General features: G+C 40.3%; 1 protein-coding gene across 3 annotated transcripts in view; it reads right to left on the reverse strand.

Annotated features, from left to right (window-relative positions):
- Positions 1-24,193, reverse strand: part of cadm1b (cell adhesion molecule 1b) — a 186,266-nt gene that overhangs the window by 61,441 nt on the left and 100,632 nt on the right. For 2 of the 3 annotated variants that reach the window (XM_086080310.1, XM_086080308.1), the window contains exon 2: positions 6,368-6,388. The exons of the other annotated variant lie outside the window; for it this stretch is intronic. In XM_086080310.1, the coding sequence (XP_085936436.1) occupies positions 6,368-6,388 (21 nt within the window). The remainder of the gene's footprint in view (positions 1-6,367; positions 6,389-24,193) is intronic. 3 annotated transcript variants of the gene reach the window in all.

Consider the following 24,193-nt stretch of genomic DNA (forward strand, 5'->3'; position numbering starts at 1 on the left):
ATCGTCTGACGCGATGAACCACCCGTTTGATTCCGCTCTGCTGCCAGGCCCGTCGGTTCGGGACAAAAGCGAGGTAATGGGTGAAAACGGACAAAATGTCAGCAGATAATGGAGGGAATAACGTCAACTTCTATACTAGAATCCAGACGACGTGCTCTTTACGCCACCGATTCACGTTTTAGACATCATCAGGACTATTTACATAATATTAATAACAAACTGTCAGGTGAGGTCTGATGTGCCCTTTGAGCATATTGTGCCCAAAGGTTTGAATTTCGGAACTTTAGTGGATCAAGAAATTCATATTCTGTTGACATGCTTCTTAGAAGGGCTCAGCAATTAATTGAAATTTAATGCTGATGCTGATGTTGGCTTTCCATAATCTTAAAGCAAGTTGTAATGTATTTTGGGGGTTCAGGCATAACAATCTGCACGTCACAATCGTGCCGGATGACCGCTTATGTTAACGAAGGCGCTCAAGTTGGACAGGCATTTGTTATAGCCACGCTAAAAATCTGGAAAACTGAAATGGTAAAAATAGCTTTGACGCTGCACCACAACTGAGAACGACATCGTTTTAAGCGCTTGCATGTTTTCAGCAATCATCTTCAAACTTGTTTGTTGTATTCACCTGACTTATCAAGTTCTAGAGCTACCCAATGAAAAAAACACATATCGTCGCTGCTATGTTTTTAAATAATTTTTACTTTTTTCGGATGTCTGCATTCAGTTTCATTCCAAAAACTTAAAAAAATAAAAATAATAATACATTTAATGGACATAAGTGATTTTCACATAGCGGTGACCATATGTGTTTTTTTTTTTCATTGAGTTGCTCTATAGAACTTGGTAATTCAAGTGAAAAACACTTATGTCCATATTTAATTTTAATTGTTTTTATTTTTACATTTTGGGGATGTCTGCATTCAGTTTCATCCCCAAAACGCACACACACAAAAAAGGAATAAATGGATATAAGTGTTTTTTCACATCGTAGTGACAATGTTTTTTTCATGAACTATATGAAAAACACTTATTTTTTATGTTTTTTGGATGTCTCCATTCAGTTTCATTCCAAAAACATAAAACAACAAAAAAAATTAGAAGAAAAAAATGGACATACGTGTTTTTCACATAGCAGCCATTAGTTAAAGAAACAGTCCCTTTGCTGATATTGTTTTTGTCTTTTTTTTATTTTATTTTATTATTATTTTTTACGTTTTTGGAAAGTCTGCATTGTTGTTGTGTTTTTCACATAGCAGCGACAATATACAGTGCTTTTTGCTGTTTTTCAAACAAAAAAATAATAATTTTCATGAATGCTTTTCAACTGTAAGACAGTAAACGTACAATTTGCCTTTGGTGGTCGGTCAGGGGCAGCAAAGCCTTGTCTGCTGTCCTAAGTGCTTCGAAAGCTCCGACCTACATTTACAGAAGTAGTAGCGCAAGCCAAAACATGTTAAAACAATTTCAGGGACTGTTTCTCTAACCAAGCAGATATTTTAAATTTGCCCTCGATGACATCAGTATTTTCCAGCCTCTGAATTATTTTTTATTTTACTGGGTAAATATTGATTCTGTACTGCTCCAGTTGTGGTGCAGTGTTGCATTGTTCAGTTTTGTACTGATGGCTTCTGTAATTCCAACAGTGATGATGTGAAAGTGGTGGTATAAAGAGTTGGATTAAATTCCCCATTGAAGGCCGAAAGTATGAAATGGGCGGCCAGCCACTGCAGTTTTGATGATCGTCGTTCGTCTCCGTCCTAGAAACGTGCCGCAAAAAAGCAGCGCAGCGTTTGATGTGTTGTGAAAAGCAAAATGGTTGGTTTTCTAGATATAAAAGTGGAAAATATTTGGCAGCGCAAGGCAAAGTTACCCTCCGCTCCCAATCTGCTGGTCGCAGAGAAAGTAACTGTAAATAAATCCTCAGCAGCCCCCGACCGACCGAGCAAGGTTGGTGGCGCTCCAGCATCCTTTTTAGCCTAGGCTCATCTCCAATTCAAAACACACATAAATAACATGGCCGTGATTAGCAATCCCATCAAAGTGAAAACGGGCCACTTTGTGTAACAAGGAGGGCTTTGGCGATTGGAGTAAACATTTTCAATTGCCTCAGCATCCCGCTCATGATTGGGTGCAAATGAGGAGAGACAGTCATTAATCCCGGTCGGTGTGTGGTAGTGGTGGTGGTGCTCGTGTTGGTGGTGCTGGTGGGGGGGGGGGGGGGGGGGGGGCGATTTGGGCACAGATGACTGGCTGATAAATGCACACTCATTCCAGCAGCTGTCTGGAAGAGTAAAGTGCCTGTATCTCTACACATGGCTGCCTGCCTCTTGCCGCATCACAACATACTGAGCGAGGCCAACGCACCGTCAAAGAGGATGCACAATCTGCCATGGAGGGCTCTGGCACTCAAACGGCAAAAGAGAGCTAAGCCTGAACAATTTCAGCAGAAGTGGAGACAATTCGAGGTTCAGGCATGATGATGGCATGATGATTTGTAAGAACTTATTATACAAGGGTGTGTATAAGAGGTGCGTCGGTGCGCATCAGGCAGTGATGTTAGACCACAATGTTTATTATAAGGGGGGGGGGGGGGGGTTTGGTTACTCAGAAAACAAGTCAGTAGTTCCCAGATACTCCCGCCCCCCACCCACCCACCACACACACACAAACACACAATAAAACAAAACTGCACCTTTCAAAGTGGCTTTTTATTGTTGGCAGTCCAAGGCACACCTGCGCACTAATCATGGTATCTAATCAGCATCTTGGTATGGCACACCTGTGAGGTGGGATGGATTATCTCGCATGATGATTGCATGATGATATGTAAAATCATAATATGCAGGGGTGTGTATAAGAGGTGCGCCGGTGCGCATCAAGCAGTGATGTTAGACCACAATGTTTATTGTAGGGGATGGGGGGGGGGGGGTACTCAAAAAACAAGTAAGTAGTTCCCAGATCCCCACCCCCCACCCCACACACACAATAAAACAAAACTGCACCTTTCAGAGTGGCCTTTTATTGTGGGCAGCCTAAGGCACACCTGTGCACTAATCACGGTATCTAATCAGCATCTTTGTATGGCCCACCTATGAGGTGGGATGGATTATCTCGGCAAAGGAGAAGTGCTCACTATCACAGATTTAGACTGGTTTGTGAACAATATTTGAGAGAAATGGTGATTAAATTTTTTGTTGTGTGCAAATTTGGGGCCTTTTTTTTTCAAATTTCTAGTGTTTTCATTCAGTTTTACTTTCGCATTTCTTGAACATTTTAATAAAAATAGGTGGATGGAAACCCCACTAATGACAATATTGAGACTTTTGAAGGTCGAGACCGAGACTTTACATATCAAAAAGACATCCACAGAAAAAATATATAGATTATTAAAATATTGACAGGAAAACTGGCATACATGTTGTTCTTGTCATGTCACAATTAAGTATTTGATGATTCAGGAAATTCGTATAGCTCGGCTCACAATGGTCCGAGTTAATTTCGTAACCATCTACTTGTTTCTAGCCCTCGGTCAAGCACACCTCACTTTCTTGTTTTGTTGCATTTTTCAACATCAAAAGCATTTTGGCTCAATGACCCAATTGCCCGTGTCTGGAAATACGCGCTTTTCATTGGACAGCAGAACAAAACCAGACCAATTTTAGAAAAAGTTAAGAGGATTCGAGGTTCAGGCACCTCTTAGACGAAAGTCACTTTGATTCTGTTGTTGTTGTTTTTGTATTTTTCAACATCAAAAGCAGCATGGGCCAGCCTCCAATTGTATGAGTCAGCGTGTCCGGCAGCAACAAGCGGCACTACAGAACATCATTAACAATAAAAGTTTTCTGTCTCTGATGCTCCCTCGGTTTCCCCGCTGCGTCTTTTTATACGGCTCAGTCATTAGAGCCTGATCCTCATGATGAAACGCTCCTTCACAAGCAACAGGGATTTGGGTCTTATAGGAAATAATTACAACTTCTGGAACCTTTGCACGAGGTTTCAAAAAGTGTCAGACGGACTAATTTGACCATCTTTATTCTCTCTGCGCAAAACCCTTGTTTAATGATTGCTAACACAAAATGGGATTTAAAAAAAAAAAGCACCGGTTTTTCTCAAGTAAAAGAAGCTCAAATCATCATGAAAAAAAAAAAAAGCACACATGAAAAGAAAAGTCCTGAAAGTCTGTAAAAAGCATCAATTATAAGTTCAAGGGGAAGGAGCAAACTTGTAATTAATAGCGCCTATAAAATTCCATCAACTTTAAGCAACTGTGATACTACACTGGCTTGTAATGAGAGGAGTCACTTTTATCTTCACCATGGCAACCGAGTTTTACCAAAAATACTGATCTACAACAATTTGGACATTCCCGTGCTGTCTTACACACGTGGACAAAATTGTTGGCAACGAAAGAACAAACCCACAGCGGTCACAAAAATAACTTGAATCTGATCAAAGTAATAATAAATTAATAACTTTATTAAAATGTAATCAAAGATTGCTTTTGAATCCTAAAGTAAATTTCTCAGGACGAGAAACGTTCTCATTGCCTGTGTCATTTTAGGGGCTCTGTAGAACAGAACTATTTCTAAAGTAAATAAATAAAATAAAATAAAATAAAAAAACTCAGCAAAGGAGAGAGTTGTGTGCAATTACAAGCAGCAAAGGTGCTCATGTAAATGTTGGAAGTTGTGGGTAGTGCATAAACAAACTGCTTATAATGCTGCATTCGAGGAAGGTCTGAAATCAGAATTATCCCGGTTCCGACCTGAAAGCGTTCGAGGAAAAAGTAAACAACGAAAATGGCGGAAAATGTGGTCCTCAAAACTGATTTTGACCTCCAGCAAACTTTGCTTCATTTGTGCGTCATAAGCATTCCATACAGTTCAATAGTTCACCGTATAATTTCATGCAAGGAGATAGCGACATACAACGTACGTTGTGTTACGTGAAGTTATGTTCAATATTTATGAATGAAAGAAGCTATCTAGTTTTATACACGAGTAAATTGCGTTTTACCATTCACGGTCTGTATTTCCAAAGGGGTCGCCATTGTTGAGTGACGTCACATCCGTGAAGTCGGGGTTCTTTTGTTTTCCGACTTCGCAAGTGGTATTTCCGAGTTCAAGGGCGCGTTCCTGTACACACTTCCTGGTTTGAAGTCAGAAAAGTCAGACTTCCCACTTTCCTCAAATGCAGCATTAATTCAACAGGTTTTTATTTGAACACACTTAATGGTGGATATGTTAGCTTTGGTTAGCTTGGCAAAGAAATAATAAAATAAGCACTATCTATATTTGACATACAGTTGTTACTCATTCACTCCCAGCCATTTTCACTGAAACAGCCCCCTTCACTTCCGGCTGTTTTAGATTTTGGCCGATTTTGAAAGGTCAACAAAATATTCTGTTCTATTGCTATAAAAACATGGAACCTACCAAACAAAAGATTAGAGTCTCTTCTTTCATCAGGAAATCCGTTTTGCAGCAATTAGCATTAGAATATAGATACGTTTCATCATTATTCACAAATCTGTTGAAAACACTGGCAAAAAGAGCTTGTTGCAACAATGCCCTGGTTGATCTCTTATACTCTGCTCCCACCTGCTGGCCGTTTTTGTAATAACTACCATTGCTTTAAGCGACCGTTTCATGTCAGAAGCTGTATCAAAGCCTTATGTATGCTCTAGCATTAAAAAAAAAAAAAAAAAACATTTTAAAAAACGTATTAATACGTTTTTGGAGTGAAGGACAAAGTATTTAAAAACATATTTATACGTTAAAAAAAATTGTAGTAGAAGAATCCATTCCAGTCCACCACAAAACACAAACTAATTTTATAGCAAACTGAAATTGTGAATAGAAAAACAAAAATAATGATAAATTGAAAGTTACAGCTCCCGTGTTGGATGGAATTACATTATGCGAGTGCACCAAACGTTTGGGTCTGTTAAGTGCATGCATATATTTGATTGACTCCGGGCCAACTGCACCAGTGGTGAGAATCAACTGCAAACCTATTAACCAGCTGAGTGCTTTTGTGACTTTATTGACTTTGTAAGGAGCTAAAAAAAAAAAATATATATATATATATATATATATATATATATATATATATATATATATATATATATATATATATATATAAATCTCAGAACAACAAACAAAATGGGGCAACCAATTAACCTTGTAAAGATGAATAAATGTTGACTGATATCATCAAAAATGAAAGCAACTCCATCGATATATACTACGTGTCTTTCTCCTTTTTTTCTCAACAAAAAAGGTCCAATGTTAATAAGCAGAGATGAGCAGACAGTCACGCACAATTGAGGAGAGGGTAGAAAAAAGCAAAAAAGTGGTACCTGTGATGGTTTCAGCAGCTCCTGATGCAGCAAGCCAGGAAAGAAAGAGAAGAAAGACAGTTTATGAGCAGAAAAAGCAAGCAGGTAGACATTTTGCATGGCAGATTATAGAAGTTTTGCCCCACTTATAATTAACATACGGCAGCATAATGAGTGACATGCATTGTCTATTTTCATTCCTGGGTTTTATCCGAGTGAAAAATATTTTTTTTACGCGCCCGCAACTCTCATGGGACACGCTGAAGTAGGGTGGGCACCCACTCGGAACGATGCCCACCCAGCCTGGCACCTCACACAGGAGGCGGGCACACTCCCAAGTCCCTGCAGCAGAGCTTGCAAGGGATTGCTAGCATAACCTCCGGAGAGCTGATGTCACTCTTTGTCTGCTCGGCATCAATGCGCATTCACATAGAATTGTTTTTTTTAAAGGAAAACATTCAATGCCGAATGTTTTTTATAACGCAACGGACTTGGTGAGTTGCTTGTTTTTTGCTGGTCACTTGTTGCTAGGCAGAGTTCATAAGGCTCAAACAATGGTAAAAATGGCATATGCCAGTCAAGTTTGCAAGGTTTTTGATAGGGGTGGGAAACTTTGACTGTCTCACGATTCGATTAAATTCCGATTTTTGGATCTGCGATTTGATTCAGAATTGATTTTTGATTCAAAATGATTTGATTGACAATGATTTCTGCTTTAATCTATAGACGTGAAAAAAGAATCATCATGATCTACTCCAGTCTGACTCGCTAATGCTAATTAGTGCGCTACTCGCGCTACTTGACTTTTCCCTTCTACTCTCTAATGTGGCTACAACTTAACTGTATCAGAACGCGTGGAACCACATCGCCCCTAAGTGGCCAAATTGGGTACAACATGAACAACGCTCCCAATAAAGGCACACACAAACAAAGGCAAGAGAGTATAAAACTATTTAAAAAAAAAATATTTTGGGACATTTAAAATAGATTCCGAATTGTACTAAATGGGAATCGATTTTATTGGCACACCCCTAGGAAATAACTCATTGCTGGAAAATTTACATAGGAAATTAGCCAAGGAATTTTCCCATAGGGAATTATCCATCCATGTATTGAAGTTTTTTTTTCTCTAAACAAAGAACATATGTAAAATAATACCAAAATATGGATATTGTTGCTGCACTAGCCACATTATTAGTATAAACAGTTGCAGTTTCATTTCATTTCAAAAATGTCATTTGAATGTAATGCAGAAATTCAACTTCCACTATAACGAGTCGCACGCAATAGAAGTAGTTTTTTAAATTATTTTTTAGATTATTTTTCTACACTGATAATGATCATTCATCAAGGGGAAATTCAACAGTGTAGTAATAGAAACAGTAGTCAAATGTAGTTGTACTGGTCGTCGTGGTTTTTATTTCATTTCATTTCTTTCATACTTATTATTTTCCCTCGTGGGGAAATTCCACTTACACTAGTAGCAGTGCATTATAGTAGTAGATGTAGCAATAGCGGAAGGAGCAGTAATAATATTCGTAGTAGTTATAGTTATAGTCATGCTAGTTGTAAATTGCAGCAGTATTAGGATCAGGATCAAGAAAAACTTGATTTCAACTTTGTCATGTGACCAATGAAGCGGTCGCAACTACTATGGTATGCATGAACTGTTCTGCACACAATCATAACAATATGCGTCGAATAGAAACAAATCAAATCCTCTTCATAACATCCACAAGTGCCACACAACCGATATGATGATGAAACCATTTTTTATTTAACCAACAACGATGTAAACATGAATAAATTGCAATTGCATTAAAAATAATAAGCATTGCTCTGTATGAACTATAAAATAACTGTTGGGGGAAATTCTACTCCGTATACAGTACTGTGCCCTCTTCCACCCCGCTGCATATCCACACACTTAACTGTCTGCAGTATTTCACCCAAACCCACCCACCCCCCACCCCCCACCCCGCATGTTGTAGCAGCGCGAAAGCACGCAGACAAGTGAGCTTGGATGGAGCAATAGACGCGTCCGTGCAGCACAAATGTTGAGCAGACGGCTTGTCTCACTTGTCATTGGCGGCGTAATAAGGGTGCAAGGTGTGACACATGTCCTTGTTCTACGTCTTTGTGCATTGCCGGCGTGTCAGCAATCCCCCCCCCCCCCCGTGTTGTTATGGGGGGTGGGGGGGCAGAGTCAAGACTGACAAATCATACATGACGGACGGAAAACAAAGTGTGAATAGATGCCGTGCAAGACGCTTCGACACTCGAGTGTCAGTCAAAACTTTATCCTGATTGGCGAGGATTCAACAGAATGAACAGAATGATTTGAGGGGGCGGGACCGTCTCTTGCAAATTAGGCACTGCAGAGTCAAGTAACTCATTTCTAATTCGAATAAGCAAAAATTAGCTCTTGACCTCAGTTTCACCAGTGGACACAAACTTATAAAAGAACGCATGAAAAGGTCTCAAGGACCGCAAGTAACTGAAACCGCCACCCCTTTAAAGGTTTAGATTTGCCTGTAGACCCAACAACAAGCGCCTCATTTCACTTCAACTTAGTTTTTTGGCACCTAGATGTCATAAAATGGCGGCAAAGCACTTCATGAAGCCCCAAAACTGACTTCAACTAAGTTCCTTTGCATTAAGATGCCACAAGATGGCGGCAAAGTACTACAATAAGCTCCTCAACTCTCTTCAACATAGTTCCTTGTTTCCAAGATGCCACAAGATGGCAACAAAGCACTACAAGAAGGTCCTCAACTCATTTCAACATAGTTCCAAGTCATCAAGATGCCACTAGATGGCGGCAAAGCACTACATAAAACTACTTAACTCACTTCAATGTATCAATAGGTTTTTTATTTTTATTTTTTTTTTTAGAAAGATGCCAATTTCAATACTTGGCAGAATAAAATTCCCATACCTGATCACCTGATTAATTAAGTGTAATAACTTATTTTTAGGACCCTAATCTATAAAATTATAAATATAAATATGACTAAAAGGCAGAACATTTGCCCGTTTTATAATACTTTGCTCGAGTATTTGTTTATCTTTACAGCAGAGAAAATAAAACAAACAATAAACTAAAAAGGCAATTTCGGGCCAATTAAATTGGCAAGTCGATTAATTGGTCTGGCCCTAATATGTTCCCTCAACAAACCTGATGAACTCTCATTTGACGCAATATTTGAGAACGACTGCTTCAAAAGAGCCCCACAAGTCGTACTATCAACCTTCAACCTCACTTTGGGTACTTTAAGGTGATGCAGCCAAAGTGACAGCGAGGAAATAAAACGTCGGGCTCCAGTCACTTTGTGAGGTCAAATGCGCGGACACAGCCGAGTTTGATGAGACTTAAACCCAAACAGACTTGTGATATAGTCTGCCGACACCTTCCCTCGCCATCAGAGCGATCCACTTCCTGTCAGCTGCCGCCATCCAGACTATTAATAGCGCCCAGGCGGCGGCGTGTCTCCCCCAGCGTTACCTGCAGCGCATTAGCCACAAGTTATGAGGCGCCGGCTGGCCTGTGATTAGATGTCATGGCTGTCGCTCTGCTTAGACAAGCGCTGATGGACAGATTTGGGGGCGGGAAAATGCCTCGGCGAGAGTGCGGCCGATGCACCCATCTGTCAATCACGCCGGATGAGAGCGGGCAGGCCGAACGTCCTCCCAATGATGTCTGTCCTTGTCTCCTCACCTCTTTTTCATCCCAGCACCGTCTCTCTCTCTCTCTTTCTCTCTCTCTGTTCGGCGGCTTTGTGTTCAACGAGACGACAGGCGAGAAACACATGGTGGATGTGAGAGAGATTTTCAATATTTTTTTTATAATGAAGAGTGTCATCGTCAATGTTAGCACACGGGGAAAAAAAATCCGCAAAACCTGTGAAATGTCTTTGCCGTCACTTCAAAGTAAGACCTCAAAATACTAAAGTATGCACCTTTTTTTTGCGTTTTTTGGTGCTCTTTCTATATACCCTCTCAGACGCCAAAAGGTAGCTGCCTAGTAGGAAAGTAGTAATCGGGGTCAAGGATCTATGCTGAAGTGACGCAAGCCTCAACTGAGAAACTAATGACTTTGTATGTATATTGGGGTGGTGCTAAGTTTAGCCGGGGTTGTTTTGAATGTAGCAAACTTTTAACCAATCAGAAGCCTGAAGCTTGCTGAAAAGGAAATGAGGATCCTAAAAAGATGTTTTAGATAGTGCTTATCCATATTAGTAGGGATGTGCGAGCACCAATACCAGGAATTTGTATGGGCTGATACCAGCCGTATTTTTAGGTATCAGTTTTACCTGATATGTATGGTGGACCAAAAATTTAAATATGAAATCAATATAATATATAACAAAATATAATAATAATAATTATTATTATTAAATACAAAATTAAATAATATATAATAAATTAAAATAAATTATGTCAAAAATGAATAAATAAATACAAGTAAAAATAAAAACGGATATAAAAAAATGTAATTAAAAAAATTGATGCAAAAAATAAATATAAACCGCAATAAAAACAACTAAATATATATATCGATAAATAAACAAATAAAAGTAAGAATAAACCATTAAATAAAAAATGAGATTCAAAAATTATAAATAAATATAAAAATAAATGTGGAAATAAATACAAAAATAAATATCTAAATAGAATTAAATAATCCATAAATAAAAACATTCTGCTCTCACATTTATTATTTATTTATTTATTGCGGCTTGAGTTGCCCGACAAGTCAAGCAAATTGTGGTGAGAGTGGACAAGATAGTCGTCCATTGCTGGAACTCTCGCCATGCAAGCCGGCGAGACCTCCTTGTTTGGCGAAGTTTTATTTATTTAATTTTAATTTGGGCAGTTTTGGTCCTGCATAAATAATGGCAGCCACTGTCAATGGCTAAGAGAGACTAAATTCAGTTAGTTGTTTGTGTTATTTTTTGGGGGGGGGACTTCCACCTTTCGTCAGAACTAAACAAAAGGTGTTCCTTTAAAATTACCTGTCATTGAATGAACATAAATTGTATGTAGCCTATCAAAAATAGAAGTGGTATTGGTTACTTGGTTTCGGTGAACCATTCCCATCTATGGACAATTGTGAGTCTTCAATGAACCTAACATGCATGCAGAGAAAATCAACACCAGCGTTGAAAGAACATCCAAAACCGGGAGAAGTGCGAGGCATACGTGCTAACTGCTACATTTTTAAACATGTTAACGCTGACACAGCTTCAATGTTTGTGCGCGGCATGAATGGCAGTATACCCCCCCCCCCCCCCAGCACCGTCGCCACCGACTACCACCACCCGCCATCAAGGCTCTCTGTTTGTGCTATTCAGTCGAAACACTAATGAGCCGACGTCTTCCCAGCACTGGTGCCACACGTTCAAATTTAATGTTCTTCCTTGCAGGTAAAGCATCGCCTCGTCTCTGCTTGTGACGCTGCGGCTCCTCCGTGTGCGTGCATGTGTATGTGTGTACTTCTAACAGCCACACGGTGTGCTGCCCATTGTGTTCTCTTTTAATTAGAGGGATCAGACTTTTCTCCCTCCATGGAAATCAGATGGGGACGTGGACTCCTGACCAATCAAGGAGGTTGGACTTCCAAAAATAAAACACAAAAACACCGTTACACACACACATCTTATACGCTGGCCATGCGATTCCAACTCAAATAAGTCAAATATTATCTGGAGGTGTTGTTGATTTATTATTATTACTGTTGCCGCCACCGCCGCTGCTGCATTTATTTTTGCACAGCTTTTAACCACAGCATCCAGTTCGTGGCCCATCTCCATGACAACCCAGCGGAGCTGAAATGATAATCAATCTGTCAGTCCTCAGGGATGCAACACTTTGATTACCAAATAATGCGAAAAACTGCAAATGCGCCTTGGATTCATTTCCTCTCCAGCTTTATTCCACCAATCACTTTGTTGTGCACACCTGCACAATCAAATGAGATTCCACGCAAGAGCTGAATAAAAAAAAATGCCTTTACAAAGGTAATAATGCGCAGTTTTGACTGACACTGCCAAAGAGGGATTCGTTTTACAATGACAGTTTAGTGCAGAACTGCAGTGAATCATACTGAGAGCTGTTTTTATATATATATATATATTATTATTTTTTTCCGGTACTTCAGGACTGTGTTTGACTGTCAACCAGACCAGGGTATATGTCTGCTGATCATCAATAAAATAGTTGTCGCAGATCCCCAAACAACGTAATCAACCGTATTTTAGATGGTTAGAAAGTCAATGGAGTTCGTGTGTACAACTGAACTTAAACAATAACCCCCAAGCTTCGTTTCTATGACTACCATTTCACCAGCATTCTGACGTCGCAGGAAACACTCGTGTGTAATCACCGGCGAGAACATGCTGATTAGTTCTCTCCAGAGTGGATGTAAACGTCCAAACTCGACCAATCAGGCGGATTTACAGGCGCCGCGAATGTGCTTTGTAAACATCCACTGTATGACCTTCTGTGATGCCTTATAGCGTCGAGTGGGAGGCTGAAGTGCATCTCGTAAAAAAATGTCTTTACATTTCAGCGTCTCACAGTGTTAGGCACTGTTTTTGCTATTAATTTTTAATTTTATATTAGTAGTACAACATAGTAGTTCATATAAAAAATGTGCTGACTGCATCTGAGAATTGAAACATCAATACAGTAAGACACAGTTAAGGGGGGTCTGCAACCTGCAGCTCTGGAGTCCTTCAGTCCCTCTCCTGTAGCTCCCTGCGTATTTTTTTACATATGCCTTTTTATTTTTTGATAAAATATTATTTAAAGGAATTAATGATTTTGATGAAAATAAACAATAACATATCCAGTCCAAATTTTTAAGTTACGAAAAAGAGAGACGAAAGGTAGATGAGAAAGTTTTAAAATAACCTAAAAATGGCAAAAAGGTGACCATAAAATGTCCAAAAAGAAAGAAGGAAAAACTGCCCAAAAAAAGTCAGAAAATATATATTTTTTTAAATCACAAAAGAAAATACTCAAAAAGTAATTATGAAATGTCCAAAAACAAAATATGAAAAATCCTGAAAATTACCATAAAATGGTTAAAAAAAATTGCCCCCCAAAAAAGCATTTCTTTAAAAAAGTCAGAAAAGAAAATATTTACAAGTTACTATTATATGTCAAAAAACAAAATAATAAATCCCGAAAATTAACATAAAATGTCCACAAAATTGCCACAAAAAAGTCAGAAAATGTATTTAATGAAAGGCAATGTTCAAAAAGTAACAATAAAATGTGCAAAAACAAAAGCAGGAATCCTGAAAATTAGCATAAAAGGCCAGCAAAATCGATAGGAAAAAAAAGGAAAAAAAAAGTAGAAAAAAGTCAAAAGATAGCCATAAGATGTCCAAAAAAGGAAGAGAGGCAAACAATTCCCATAATATGTCTATAAAAAAAAATACAAAAACAGAAGATAAAATGTATCAGAAAATGTGTTTCAAAGTACCGGTATTGGATGTTGCATATTTTTCTTTAATTATGGTGCAGCTCTAATTAGCTCTTGGTTCCTCAGTACATTAGATTAGCACTAATACACAGTTTCATTCATCGCAATAATCAAATGTTTTACGGCTGCAGGCAGATTTTTTAGTTATTTATTTGGCCTCAAATGGCTCTTTTGACAGCAAAGGTTGTTGACCCCAGCACTCGTTAAATGTAGACCTCTTTGCTAAGCAAACTGAAAGTGAGCTCAATCCTGACAGCAGCTGGAACTACACAAATCCAAATCATGTACTCGGTCCATGGCACAAAAAAGGTTGGAGATTTACTGATTGAGTGACCGACCTACAGACACAAAGACTCGCTGATGGACAGACCTACTGACCGACCGACCAAACGAACCACCAGCTAAAATACTGAAAGTTAATGCTTCATTTTGACTGGCGCTGTCAGACAATTTGTCGCATTGCCTCATGACAAAAAAAGACACAAAGGCCCAAAGGGTAAAAACAAACTGATCTTAACATAATGAAAGAAAAGCACTCTTGCAGACAGGATGTCTCAAATAAACATTGATAGGAAGCCGACAGTGAGTTATCGCAACACACTATTAAGAGTGCTGATTGTGACAAATGCAGTGACTTCACAGCTCCATAAATCAGGGCGAGCGAGCGCATTCCCTTCGAGGTGCGATGATTTCTTCTCGCCGCCGGCCGCAGTCGCGCTGCTCTCTTGTGTTAACAAGAACGGCTGACTGAGCGCCGTCTTAAAAGCCGCCGCCGCCGCCGCCGCCGCCACCATCCGCCGCGGAGTGACTCATCACATTTCATTCACGTTGTCTATTCCGGGCCACGCTTCCATCTTTTGCAAATTCTTCTTCCAAAGGCTTCTTTTTCTGCCACAGTCTGTTCTTTTTATAAAAAGGTAAGTAGCGACAGGAATGTTTGCCACTGCTGGAGAGGAAATCAGTTTAAAGTAGAGTAGTGAGCGACCAAAGCACATATCTCCTCGAAGGATTTTATACTTGTACAAAAGTACAGCTTCAGAGTACCCAACATGTTACATATGCGTAAGATGTTCCACCATCATTTACTCATTGTTACACCTGCTACCTCCACAGAGAGGAATATTAACAGTATACACATGAGGGATGATGGGATGGACCGATTATTGGCCAGGCCGAGTTCGGTGCTGATAATTGTCATTTTGTCGTTTGGGTCTTTTCGTGTTTTTTTATTTTATTATTAATTTATTTTTATTTTATTATTTTTTTTTTTCTGCATAATTTTATTTTATTTTACTTATTGTATTTTATTATTTTATTGACTGTTTTTAATTTTTATAGTTGGTTTTACTCAATTTTATGTGTATGATAGTGTGTGGATCTCAATGTGCAGCACTTTGGAAATGCTTGTTTTTAACTCTTTGACCGCCATAAACGTTATAAAACGTTTAGCATAAACCTACGGAAGGGCGCCGAGGACGTTAAAAGACGTTCACTATGTTTTTTTTTTTTTTTGGGAAACAGGTGGAGGAAAGCCTTGGGCAGCTGTGCTGAAAGTATCAAGCAGATCTGGTTAGTATAATGACTCATTTTGGCCCCTAGATGGCAGCGATGACTCTCTTTGCACAAGGTTGGATGGGCCGCCCACCGTGGGCGTCAGTAGAAGACGTGAGGCGGAGCTAGAGTGTTGAGGGGACAATGGCTGATGAAGCCACAATAGCAACCGGTTGCAAGCAGCTCACGCTTGAGCATTTTTTTCAAAGACGGAAAGCATCTATCAATACTAAAAAGCGCATTGATGTCGACGATGATGATGACTCCAAGCTTGACGCCAAAGTTGGAAGCCTTGACGCGACCGTTATGATCACGTAGTAAGCCTCACCGGCTAAGCGCGGCTAGCGCGGTTAGCGCTGCTAAGGCCGGAAAACGCGCACAATAACCGACCGGGTACTTCTACACAATCGGACATTCGATCGGGCGATGGAGAGTTGTCGAAAAGCATCGTGCACATTGATGATGATGGTGAATCCCGAGGTTGACGCCACAAGTTGGACGCCACAGTTGGACGCGGCCTTTATTCTCACGTCATAAAGCATCACCGGCTAGCTCTGCTAACGCCGGAGCTGCACATGTGGACATTTTGTCGGACAATGAAGTCCCCGAGTCCAATGCATATTCATCGGAGGAGCGGGTACAGTCTGATCACGGAGAAGACACTGTTTCTGGACTACAATGCCACCATGAATGGAGTGGATAAGATGGATCAGAACATCTACCACCCGGTATAGCAACTGAAGGACATGAGGAAGCCAGACGTAACACCACCGTAACGTAACCGTAGCATGATCCTGATATTAGACTTGATGGCAACACACACTGCAGTATATATTTGCTATTCCCCGGAAAAAACGGCCTGCAAGAAAGTGGAGCTTCTGCACGCGAAGAGGCAATCGCAGTGAAACTGTTGTGCAAATCATGTTGCGTCTCCTTGCACGCAGGGGAGTTACACAAAAAGAAAAACTGTCGTTGAAACATCCACATATTTGTAAATAGCACCACAGTTGCACACATTTGTAAATAGTTTGCCAAATTGTTGTCAAATTGTTACACTGTTGAATGTAAATAAACGTATTTTGCTATCAAAAAACACTTTTTCATTCTTGGTGGTAGTGTTTTATAGAAGTAAAGCACTATTTAGGTGTTTGTGGCATCATTCATGGACAAAAAGAAGTGTAAAATTCACTAGAGTGCATGAAATAATATCGTTTCACTAAAAGCTTGATTTCTCCGTATTTGAGTCCAAAACAAGCGAAATCGGGTGAAACTAACCATTTTATATTGTTGATTACTAAAGAACGGAATAAGGTAGAAACAAACTTTTTTTTCTGATGAAAGATGAAGGTCCAATCTTTCATTTGGTAGTATGCGTGTTTCCATAGTCCAAACAGAACATTTTCTGTGGACCTTGAAAGATCAGTCAAAATGCTTAAATCGGTTGGCACTGACGGCATCCCTTTTCTGAAAACGTCTGGCAGTCAGAGTTAAAATGCGCTATAGAAATAAAGTAGCTTGACCTTTTTTTTTTTACCTTTTTTCCAAGTCTGAAAGCCGATAAAGCTGAGCGACGAATGCTTGCGAACGTAATTTGGGGTTTTCGTCAGGGTTTGTAAAATGTTGCAAAATGTTGCAAAGATGTTCACAGACAATTTTTCATTTGTCACAGAGAAATTTTTAACATGTTCAAACAACTTTTCACTGTCTGAGAACATCTTTTGAAAACTTACGAACTGTGACGAAAACCCAATATTTGCTACATTTGCAAGCATTCACTTTTCATTCAATCGAACCCCAGGAGTTCGGTGAGTCAGAGTTATTGGCATTTCCACAAACTTTTTTTCTTTAATTTGACACTAATATTTTCCCTTCATGCAAATTAATATCGACTCCAAATATCGGTTATCGGCCTCCTTGACCACTAATAATCCGTATTGGCCCTGAAAAAATATCTGTCACTAACAAAACGCTGGCTTGTTTTCCTAACCCACTCACTGGATATGTGTGGATTTTGAGCAAATTGAGAGCATTTCAAGTGAGTGTTTTAGTGGTGCAAGTCAGCCTGAAAGAATTTTTTTCTCGGGGGAGAACTCACACGGGCTACAAGCTTGTCTGCCAGCATATCTGCTTACTCACTAAGAACATGTGCACAATCGTCTCAGTGTACACAGAGAGATAGGTTAAAAAAAAAGAAAAAAAGAGTTAGAGAGAGAAAAGAGAGAGCGGTAATTAGGACATTAGTAGAAGCGTGTGACAGTGCCTGTCATCGCCACAGCCGGCCCGGTGGAAAGGAGGCCGGTCAGAGGGGCTAAGTGGAGGAGGAGGGGTCCAAAAGCCGGGTTCAAGAGACAGCTGCTGCACGGCCACTCGCTGTCTGGAAGCACTCGGAGAATATTAAACCAGCGGGGCCTCGGCCAAGACTCGTTTATGAGACGCAACAAAGCCTTTTTTTTTTTCCTCTCTACGAGCAGGTAGCGGCTAATTTATGCCACACTTGCTTTTTACAATTTGTCCTCATTTTCAGCCACCAACGAGGCTCTATTATTATACTACCGGCAGCGCTGGGCCGGTTAACTACCAAAATGTAATATATGTAAGGGCCCCGGCAATATATCTAGACTGCCCTTCAAAAGTATTGGAACAGTGAGACAAATTATAAAATTTATACCATAGCCATTTAGCTGCCTGTTCCTAGTAACTGCACGATTTGTGTGTTTGTGAATAAATCTTGTGTAGACATAAGGAAGCAGCATGTAAGTTTTTTTTTTTAAACACACTTCTTCAATTACGTCAACAATTGTACGTCACATCATGTTTTATTCATTTTAACTTATTCCCTGCCATGAATGTTTATTCGTCAATTCAAATCCAACTGCCCCTAATCAATACAAAATGAATGTTATCTAAAATCTCAGGGAAAAAATTCAAAAAAATTAGGCAAGAGAATAGACTTTGATATCCCCAAATGAATTATCAATCAATTATTTGTCCCAAAAATGTCAATCTCTCTAAAAACTAAAGCCAACCCAAAGAAATGGATTGGAAATCATTTTCGGACTCAGCAGCCCAGAATTACTCAAATCGTGAAAATGTCCTTGGAACTCGAGAAAAAAAATGTTGGCCATGCAGTAAAACAAAGGATGCTAGCAAACTTTTTAAGCGTATTGTACATGAATGTGTGTTATACATGACGAAATTTTACGGTAATTTGTTTGCTATTTTGCTGTTCATAAATTAGATGTCCGCTTTAACACAGTTACAAATTTGACATTTGTGAAAAGTGGACTCTATCACCCTAGCACTTAATTGCATTGGTAAACGCGCTAGCCATGTCAGTCTTAGGTTAGCTTAGCAATTAGCATGGCTTCTCCGTCTTTTGTTTCGTCATCCCTTTGTGAGAATAATACTTGAAATATCTGAATTCGCCGCTGCAGAGGCGATGATTACTTCCTTCGGAGGGAATCCGCAATGTATTTAGACGCAATTGTAGCTAGCTGAAGCTGGTTGCTAGCTAGCTGCTGCGGCTTCCCTCGACCTCCGACCAGCAGTATACAGAGTAAGCCCAGTGGAGATTTTTGGTTAGGTCTCTGGTTTTTCTTCTTCTTCTACTTTCTATTGGCAGTTGATCGTCAGTTTTGCGTTCCCCAAACAGTTTATTTTGAATCTTGATAAAGACACGATAAAGCAGCATGTGGCTCATAATCCAAGGTTATTTACGAATGCCCTGATCCAACAATCTAATCAATTCTATGTTTGTGATCATGAATATTAGAACATGTTTACTGTATGTGCTACATTTGGTGTGTCTGTGCTGAAGACCAAGAACTCAACTAAAAGGGAGAAACGACCAGAAATGATTAGTAATGGCTAAATTACTGCAAAAAATGATTCATTAATTCCCTGTCAACACTGACTACCCAGCATCATATGCACGCGGTTAATTGTATGGATGGGTTAATATCATCATGACACAAAATGGCCTCCTCCTGCTTCTCCTCCTTCAAACACCTGTGCCCATTCTCTTGCCCCGCCTCTGCTCATACGCTCATAATCACCCCTATCAGCCCAAAACGCATCCGGGGACGCTAACCACGTCCATTTGTTTGCGCTCGTAATGTCTTTTTGTGCACCTCAATCAGGCACCTGTGTGGCACACACCTGCTGCCTCGCCACCGCCGCCGAAGACGAGAAGCGAGACGGAGGGGAGGCCTTTTGTTTCCTCGCCCGGTTTATAATCAGCGCGTTGTTTCCAATCTTCCCACACCATTTTTCAATTTCCCATTTCCCTTTTTCTCAGTCAAATCGCTGCTATCAATCAGGTGTGCGCTGGAGAGCCCGCGGAGCGTGCGGGAGAGGAGAGAAACACGGCGGCGGTGGGGTGTTGACTTCCTTGATGGAACCATCTCCAGCCCCAGGCCTCATTAGTCAGACTGCAAGAGGGAAAAGTACGTGTGTGAATGTGAGCATGTGTGTATGAGAGGGCCTCAGGGACGTCATTTACCTCTCACAAACATGACTGAAACACTCTCACAAGTTGATTAAACGTACACATCAGAATATGATATGACATAATCTCAGATTCATGTTTACAAGCATTTCCCTACTGTGTGTGTGTGTGTGAGAGCATTTCAGTCGTGTGTATTAAGAATGCTTCATTGCTTGGTGTCTATGAGAGAATAAACTCGTCTCAATTCAAGTCTTACAGCATTAACCTTTAACACATTTTTTCTTCTTAGTCTCCTGACACATGACGCTCCTTTGATTCCTCGGCTGTATTTTCATTGTGGTACACGCCGTATCACCAAACAGTGCCTACTTGCCAAGTTTTATACACTATAGCCTGCATTACTGATTACGATTATTTGACGACATCTGTGATGCTAATTAGATGACACACCTTGGTGAACCATGTCTATGTGTGTATGAGAGCGCTTAAGTAGCGTAAATGAGGTGACACTGCGATATTATGAGTGTTTTATGCGTGTACGCAAAACTAGTTCAATTGTGCGTGAGAGTGCTTCAGTAGTGTGTCCAGGAGAAAAACAAAAATCAGTAGTCCATATGAGTATGTTTGAGGGAAAAAAATGGGTGTGAGAGCGGTTCAATAATGGGTGGGAACGTGTCAGATGTCTTTCTAAATGTTAAAGTATTTCAGGAGTGAGTGAGGGCATTTTGGTAGTAGTTAGGTTTCCATCCAATTTTTTCGAATTTTTTAAGCAAATTTACTGAAAATGCGCAATTATTGAGAGGGTACTCCGCCGCTGTCGGTGGCGGTATACACCATAGAGATGTGAGCCACCAGTAATTTAAAAGAAGAACACCAGGACGCGACTGCGCCGTGCGATGACATCGTATGAGTTTGCTTTTGTAATTCTTGATCAAATGTAGCGTTTCTTTGCTGTTTTCCATCTAAAATTCTTTCATTAATTCCAAATAGATTTCCGTTTCGTCGTCCCCCCCAAACGTACCTTACTTTATCGTCCGACATTGCTTTGTGACTGCAAACGTTCGTGTGACGTAATATCCGGTCAAAATGCGCAACATGTATCCGATCTTGCCAGCGGTTATTGGCAAAACCTATTTCCATAGCCAAAATTTGCATTTTCCTAAAAACTTCTGTGCAAATTATGAGCCCTTTTTCAAATTTCTAGCGTTTTCCTTTAAAAAAAAAATGGGTGGATGGTAACCTCGCCAGCCAGATTGATAATTGTGATTCACTCATCTGGTACTTCCCTAGGCAGACCCGATCGGGAAAGGCGGGACTTGCTGTACAATTCTTTGAGCTGATTGGACGATGCAGCATCTTTGCACATTTGTTTTGACCAATCAAGGCAATGTATGAAAATCTCGTCTTCCGTCTCGTCTTAGGGATGGGGCGGGGGGAGCGCGAACATCTTAACCATCTTAACGCTGTTCAAATTCAATTCAACAAGGAAACGGTGAGTAATTCTGCGGGAACATAATTAATTGCGGCATCCATTCGTCTTGTAGGTTTGTTTGACTCCCCCTGCCATTGCCGCTTATTGGTTTCGTCCTGCCTAAACAACGCCTGATTTGTCCGACCTAAAAAAGGTTGGCTGCAAACCGCTGGAGCGGTACAAGATGTATTCAATGGAGTTTGTGAACTCACAAATACCGCGAGAATTCATCTTGCTGGCAAGGTAAGGTGGATGGAAACCAAACGCGTGTATATGAGTGAAAATATTTTTGGGTAATGTGTGTGAGGGTGTTTCCATTATGGTTATGAGAGTGTGAGAGTGTTTGAAATACACCTGTGAGAGCATTTCAGTCGTGTGTGTGCGTGAGACGGTGTTTCTGCAGTTTGTGAAACATGTGTGTTAAGCATTTCAGTAGTGTGTGTATTTCAGTGGTGAATGTGACAGTGCTTTAAATAATGAGCAGTGTTCCACAATTATGTCCCTTACAACCCCTCATACATACATGTGTGTCAATACAAAGCTATTTAACCCCCTCCTTCATCTCATCCCCACGATGCTTTCCAGCCCGTCACTTCTATTATGCGCTGCCCTTTTCCCTCCACAGTGCTTACTGATATCACGACAGGGCGACCTATAAACGCCTGGAAAACAATCTCGCGACGGCGCTGATGGCGACGGCGTCGTCTCACGGTCCGACGTAGCGTCCCATTGTCTGGCGATCGATGTGAATCAAACCGTTAACCGCGATCCGTATCGATCCGGTGTGACACGAAGAGCGGGCGAGGCATTGACATTCCAGAACGGAGTGGACTTTGATATTGGGTCCCAGCGTGCGATTAGAGAAGAATCTCCTGTTGACAGTTCAAGAATGAGGCAACGCATACGAATGAGAACAATTTATAGATTTTTTTTCTATGTGTTTGAAGTGGCGGTACAATGCATGTCAAAAATGAGCAAATCTCCAATTATCGCTGGGGAAACACCATATAATTTGTTTTTCTTAAGTTTTACCCTTCCCGCATGCTGTAAACATAACATGTTACAACACCCTTAACAAAAAGAAGTATGTTTAAGTATACCTGAAGTATACTCAAAATTAGGAAAGTATACTTCTCGTTTACTTTTCTTGTACTTATTGGAAGTATACTCCACCAAGTAAATGTTAAGTATACTTTAAATATACGGAAACATATACTAAAAGTTTACACACTGCGGTATATATTTAAAATGTACTTGGAAAATTAGGAGAGTATACTTCCAGGTTACTTTTCTTGTACTTATTGGAAGTATACTCCACCAAGTAAATGTTAAGTGTACTTGTAAGCAGGGCTCTAAATTAACTTTTTTACTAGCCAAACACAATTTCCACCAGCCAATTTTTTTCCCAGTGAAAATTGTCTCCGATTTTTTTTCTTTTTGAAGCCCCTAAACATAAAGTAACAACAGTATGTCTATATGGCAGCATGCTATGCACTGATTCTGAAACATATAGTAAAGTTAATTTACTTACTCCCACACCCATCGCTCATTCAGCTGAATGGTAAGCTCAGCCTCGTTCATTAAACTGGCCACCTCGAGTCAACGGCTCGTATAGAGGGTCTGAAGCCACCAAACCGATCAATCCCGAGGCGGACCCCCGAGGCGGGAGCCATCCCCATGGGACGGGGGAGCGACGGGCTCCGCTGCGGCTCGAGCTCTCCTTCATGTGAATGGGAACACTATCAAGCGAGCGATGTGCACTCGCGATTTTTTTAATTTATTATTATTTTTAACCACAAGCATAAAAAATCCATCTACAAGTACGTAATAAATTGTAAATATAGTTCAGCGTTGTTGTAAACCATTACTATATTTATTGTATATAATGTATTTTTATGACTTAAATTGACTGTTAACACTAATATAAAACAAAAGAGGAATATGCTATTGAAACACCAAAATGCCCAAACCATATAACTTCCTTCGTTTCTTTTATATCCATCCAAGTTCTGTTGGAACAGCTAGCTGATGCTAAGCTAACTTCAGAGGGTTTGTCTTTCCAGCCCAACGTTCAAGTTTGCAACCCTTTTTGCTAGGAAGGTGCCAGAGGCCAACAACGACAGGGACAAGGACAAAGGCATTAATACACTGCCTGGATGGCCTTTATTGATTGATTGCAAAAAGTTCAATATAATGCACGTTAGCCGGCTAAACACGACCATACATGCGCAAACAGTTCCAAGTGTCACTCTCGAAGCATGTACATACGTATATTTATTTGGCTATTTTTGCCATCCAACTAAAAGAACATGATTAAAAACTATAATGTCATTTTGCTTGATCAACGATCCAGGCACATTTTTTACGAGTGTCTATCTCCAGAACAAAATGGCCCCCACAGTGAATTTACATGGAAACGGTAATCTACCACTTCCCTGCTTTCATTTATTCACAGCTTGACATTTCCTCCCTTCCGTAGAGTGTACTCTTACGGCGTGCCAATGACCACATCATTTAGACTGGACCTGCATGAATATTTAACATTAGCGCTTGGCTCCTCACGCTGGCGGAAAATGTATTATTTTTGAGTGGGGGACCCGCAGAGGCGCCGTGAAAAACAGCTTTCTCTCAGGTGATAAATCGACCGCCCAGTTTACGTTGTATTAGGCAAGCAAAACAAACGACGATCAATCACTCTCCCAGCTTTCCCAGCTTTCCCAGCTCCTCATCCCCACGCTCTGTCAGGAATTCTGTTGACTTGCAGGAGATCAGCTGACAGTCTGGGAAAGAGTCCGTTTTGGGCTGGTAAATGACAGTAAACATGAGTATAGGAATCGAGACAGAGCCCTGCCACGAAGAGCAAAAAAGTGCAAGTAATTGACGCCG

Source organism: Leptonotus elevatus, chromosome 7 (assembly GCF_054856555.1).
Source record: "Leptonotus elevatus isolate MCC_2025b chromosome 7, RoL_Lele_1.0, whole genome shotgun sequence".
Lineage (NCBI taxonomy): Eukaryota > Metazoa > Chordata > Actinopteri > Syngnathiformes > Syngnathidae > Leptonotus > Leptonotus elevatus.